Here is a 5,750-nt window from a genome sequence, read left to right on the forward strand (position 1 = left end):
GGGAGGGGGGGGGGGGGGGGGGGGGCTGCTTGCAGTCAAATCAGTCTGGGACTGTTCCACCAGTGTCTGTCCCAGCCTGGGTATGATGTTAGAGAGTATTATGCTGGAGAGAGGAATCGCAGATCCACGTAAGGTTATCTCTTACAGTCCCACATGGGTTAAACACATTAAATAGTGGTTGCCAAGTTTACATCGACTGTATTTGTGCCTGGGCATGTCACAGATGGAATATAACTACAGACTAAATGTCAAACAATTTTCACATACATTTCCTTTTTTTTTTTGACTTTTTTTCCACTGTTATGGTATTTACAGGAAGTCCAAGTCCACATTTTCGGTCCAAAAAGTCATTCCCTGGTGCTCAGTGTAAACTGGGCAGAACTCGAGTAGCATGCTCAAGTAAATGTCCGATCAGGATACAACCATGTGTACATCCCGTCCCATGCAAACGCATTCATTCACACACATGCTTGTACACACACACACACACACACACACACACACACACACACACACACACACACACACACACACACACACACACACACACACACACACACACACACACACACACACACACACACACACATTCATTTGTCTCTCTCACACCTCACGCTCTCCTTCTTTCTCAGACACACAAACCCATACACACTTTCCCCATACACACCAACAAGAAGAATATTGCATGTTTGTTTCCAGTTTGAGCTTCTTCTTTTATATTTCTTTTTTTTTTTAATCTTCTCAGTCAGAGGCAAAGGGAAAGGAAGATGTCTTTTTATCACTATCAACATCATCAATATTATTCTCATGTTTTTGTTTGTCTGTCTATTTGTTTGTTTGTTTGTCTGTGTTTTTTTTTTTTTCTGTCATTTTCAGTCAGGCAGGAGCTCAGACGCTCCGGGGCGCCCGCTGCTGCTCGTGGGTCCTGCGGTTGCGGCCCTTCTTGTTGTTGTTCTCCTGCAGCATCTTCCACTTGTTGGCGTGCTGCTGGCTGGCCTGCATCATGTGCGCCTTCTGCCGCCGCTGTTTGCGCTCCCGCTTCCACACCTGCTCACACAGGTCGTCCACGCTGTTCAGGTTGGGGTGGTTGAGCAGGGACAGGAAGTCCCGGTACCACACCTTCTGGTTGGTCGAGCTGCCCAGGGGGTTGGCGCCGCTGTTTCCGGGAGCCTCGCTGCTGAGCGGGGCCAGGGCGGTGGGGTCGTTGTTGCGGTGCAGCAGCTCGTCCAGGTGGTCGGCGGCGATGACCTGCAGCGTGAGACGCAGGAGCGTCTGCATGAAGCCGTGCTCCACGGCGTGGCAGTAGAAGATGCCGGAGTCGCGTGGCTGCAGGCTACGGATCAGCAGGCCCTGGTCGGTGGCCAGTACGCGGTCATCCCACTTGATCTGTGGAGGATATCAAGGACAGTTAAGAGACCTGGCAACAAACACTATAATTTACTGATAACAGGGCCTCCAAATGATCAGTAAAATTGCCTATTTAGTCATTACGGGAAATTAGTTTCTCTCTCTCTCTCTCTCTCTCTCTCTCTCTCTCTCTCACACACACACACACACACACAGTACACACACACACACACACTCTGTACCTCTTGTTTGCGGTCCTCCCCCTGTCTCTGATACTGCCAGTAAGTGAGGGCTCGCTGGGACTTGGGGCTGCACTCCAGGAAGGTGCTGCTGTTCTCTACACCATACACCGTCTTATCCAGCAGCACGCTACGGCCCTGCAGTTCATCTGTGAGCACACACACACGCACAAACACAGAAAGGCACACACACACGGTCAGCATGTTCCCACTGACTTTTTTTCCACATCAAACAATATTGGAACATTGGATCATTCCCCCCAACAACAAACAGTATTGGAACAAACAACTCTCTCTTCAAACAAAAATGTCGGGGCAAATAACTTTTATTGAATGAACCAATTGCTGCTGATAAACATGATAGTGTGCCAGTATCTCCACAAACTGCATTTTATCATCATTCTAATCTCAAGACATAGTGGACAATATTCTTGTTTATCCCCAACATAAGACAGAACATGCACATTTGTAATGTTTAAACACAACTCACACACTGAGGCCATTGCACAAAATCAACCAGATATTTAATCCCTTTCACTCCCAGCTCAACTGTGGCCCAGCTGTGTGTGAAAGTCAACACACACACAACCCGCAACCAGAAAACAAGAAATTCCATGGCGATCTAACTGAACACACAACCCAAAACAGACTCTGCGCATACCACTGGCTGTTCCAGTATCCCTGGATTCAGCATTATTCGCTTATTCAGAATTAAGAGCAGGCCAGAGAATGTGTTTCTCCGCTATCTTGACCATAATCATCTCCATGAGCATATGTTTGTGTGTGACTAGGTATGTGTGTGTGTGTGTGTGTGTTACTGTGTATATATTATCTCTGTATGTGTGTGTGTGTGTGTCCGTGTGTGTGTGTCTGTGTGTGTGTCTCTGTGAAGGTCTGTGTGTGTGTGTGACTGTATATATTTCCTCTGTGTGTGTGTGTGTGCGTGTGCATGTGTGTGTGTGTGTATGTGTGTGTGTACGTCCATGTGGACATGTTTCAGATTACGGCATCTCTGCTCACTCGCATCGCACTCTCTCATGTTGGCCATAAGCACGTTAGCAGATGCCCAGAGCGAGGAGTGGGGAGCAGGGCCTACGGAGGAGAGACAGAGCAGCCCAGTGTGTGTTACACCTCCGTCTCCCCCTCCACTCGGCACACACCCTCACTCTAGACGAGCTCTCAGCGGCCGCGCTGACGCCACTCAGGTGGGTCGGGGTGGGGCGGACATGGGAGCCCGAGGGGATAGGACTCCAAGGGGCTCACACACACATGTACGCAAGCATTCACACGCACACACATGCACACACGCACGCACGCACGCATGCACACACACACACGCGCGCGCACACACACACACACACACACACACACACACACACACACACACACACATACACACACACACACACACACACACATACACACACTCACACACACACGCACACACATCCACACTGTCAGTGGCTCTCAAGGTTTCTGTTCACTCTGCACTCATCCGACAGGGCTGTTCTGCCGTCCCTCTCTCTTTTCTCTCTCTCTCTTTTTCGTGTCTGTTGTTCTCTCTCTCTCCTTCTCGTGTCTGTTGTTCTCTCGCTCTCTTGACTGCTTTCCCCCCTCTGACCCCTTTGGTGTTTGGGCTGAGCGGTGTGAGGCTGCCTTTGTGCTGTCAAGGTAACGAGGTGTCCCTGAAAGCCGCGCTTTTGAAAAGGAAATCTATGTGTGGTCTCTACAGTGTGTGTTCACCTCTCCTTCTCTCTCTCTCTCTCTCTCTCTCTCTCTCTTTCTCTCTCTCTTTCTATGTATGTTTGTATGTGGGTGTGGGTGTGTGTATGAGATACAAAGAAAGAGAGAGAGTGAGTGAGAGAGAAGGAGAAACAAAATAGACAGAGAGAAAGAGTCGGTGTGTCTGTCTGTAGAAAGAGAGTATGTGTGTGTGTGTGTGTGTGTGTGTGTGTGTGTGTGTGTGTGTGTGTGTGAGTGGTGTTCACACCCCACAGGATTGGCCTAACATAGTAAAACAGCTTGCGGAAACAACTTTTCTCCCTTTTTTTAATTACATGTAATTAGCACAAAAAGAAGAGCCTTGCCTCCACCACTTACAGTGATTTAAATAGCTAACGCTGAGGGTGCGCTAGGCTGAACAGCCCCCCCCCCCCCCCCCTTCCTTATGAAAGGCTGTGAGACGCAGCAGATGAGAACTCCGTGGGCTGGTAATTAAAAAGCCTTAGCAAAGTCTTGACTGCCTAATCTTCACAACACCATTCACAAAGCTTTCATTACTCTTTTTTTGTTCTCTCATTCTTTTTTACTCTCTCTCTCTCTCTTTCTCTCTCTCTCTTTCTCCTCATGTGTGTCGGTCTTTCTTTCCACCCTGTACTCACTTGTCCTTTCATTTGACACAAATGTCAGAAAGGTGCAACGACAATTCCCATCAGGCACCATGACAAGGCCCGGTGGGTCTGCTAGCAGCGCACTGTCCACTAAGAACAATGGAGTCTCCTCCTGGCTATTCATCTGCTCTGGTCAACAGAGACTGTGGATGTGTACATGAACGTTTCAGCACAGTAATTACAATGGCCCTGTGTTAGTAAGGATTTGTTGTAATTAGAACAATTATTATCTAACACATATTAGATATTAGAACACATATATTATCTAGTCACATTCAATAACTTTCAGACTCAGTACTAAATTCATACCATCTTCTTTTCATTAACATCTTCAAACAGTTTCAATCTTTTAACTGACGCTGATTTGTGGAATGTCCCTGTATAAAGGCTCTGATGGATGTGATATTTATACAGTCTTCTCTGTAAACTCCTGCAACACTGTCTCCCACATGGGTATCACACTTAATGCACTTACAATGCATTTATGTTCCATCAATTACCACTGCACCAAAGGGAACTGAAAACCCACATCAGATAATTGAAATCGAAAGCAATTAGCTACTCATTATCACCCCCCAATCAGCTGACAACCACACCAAGAACTCTCTGAGCTGGTAGGCAGCTTTGTCTGGGATCCATCCAGCAGACTCTTTGTGCTAGCTGTGGGATTGTTGAATCTTGCATGAATGTGATGGTTGGCGTACCTTCATGCTGTAAGTCGGAGCACTGGGTCAAGGGATCCCCGTTTCTGATGTCCTGGCGACGAGTTTCTCCTGCCAGACACAAAGACAGGGTTTGACATGTAAAATAGAATGTACATGATGTGGTGTGTGAGAGAGAGAGAGAGAGAAGAGAGAGAGAGAGAGAGAGAGAGAATGAGAGAGAAGGAATGAGAGAGAGGCAGAATGAGTGTGTGTGTGTGTGTGTGTGTGTATTTATATGTATGCGTGTCTGTGATATGTACTGTATGCGGAGAGTCACATTCTTTGTGTGTGTGTGTGTGTGTGTGTGGTGTGTGTGGTGTGTGTGTGTGTGTGTGTGTCTGGGGGGGGGCGGGAACGCGTGCTCCTTTCGTGTGTGTGGCCAGGAGGAGTGGACGTGGCCCAGGGTGTGTGTGCCACATGTAAGTATGTTCCAAGGACAGAAGCGTCCAAAAGAAAGCCAATCTACCTGAGTCAGCTCCTGGCTATTTTGTCTCACTGCTTTACATCCACCGCATATGTCTCTAATCAACGGAAAATGAATACTTCTACACAGCCCTAAACCATACAGTACACTTTAACAGCTACATCTGAAAAATATTAAACTAAAATAAACAATTCAACAGTTGATGCCCAGTAGGGAGAAAAAAAAGATACATTTGATGAGGAGGGGTCTACTGTTGATGCCGAGGTATTAAGTAACGTGTACCGCAGGGGAACAACAAACTGCAAACTCTGAAAAGCGCTTTCCACGGTTTCGGCTCCCCACATACAAAGAAGAAAGGGAACGGAGAAGCGCGCCTAACTAAGTGTGCAGTAGGAACTTCCTGGAGAAGCCCTTTGTTTCTGTGAAATATGTGTGATAGACACATCAAACGCATCTCCATACTGTACAGAACATGCAGGGAAGCTCTGCCACATACAGGGAGAGAGAGAGAGAGAGAGAGAGAGAGAGAGAGAGAGAGAGAGAGAGAGAGAGAGAGAGAGAGAGAAGAGAGAGAGAGAGGAGAGAGAGAGAGAGAGGAGAGAGAGAGAAAACACTCCAGAGATAAAATAAAGAACCCTTTCATCTG

The 5,750-nt window shown here is 47.4% G+C and overlaps 1 protein-coding gene across 1 annotated transcript in view; it reads right to left on the bottom strand.

Moving 5' to 3' along the window:
- Positions 1-285: 285 nt before the first annotated feature.
- The window catches only part of sema3ab (sema domain, immunoglobulin domain (Ig), short basic domain, secreted, (semaphorin) 3Ab), a 35,015-nt gene continuing 29,550 nt past the window's right edge, over positions 286-5,750 (bottom strand). The window contains 3 exon segments of the mRNA XM_042110475.1: positions 286-1,386; positions 1,590-1,735; positions 4,681-4,749. Coding sequence (XP_041966409.1) covers positions 889-1,386; positions 1,590-1,735; positions 4,681-4,749 — 713 coding nt within the window. The 3' untranslated portion in view covers positions 286-888.

This window comes from Alosa sapidissima, chromosome 11 (assembly GCF_018492685.1).
Source record: "Alosa sapidissima isolate fAloSap1 chromosome 11, fAloSap1.pri, whole genome shotgun sequence".
NCBI classification, from domain to species: Eukaryota; Metazoa; Chordata; class Actinopteri; order Clupeiformes; family Clupeidae; genus Alosa; species Alosa sapidissima.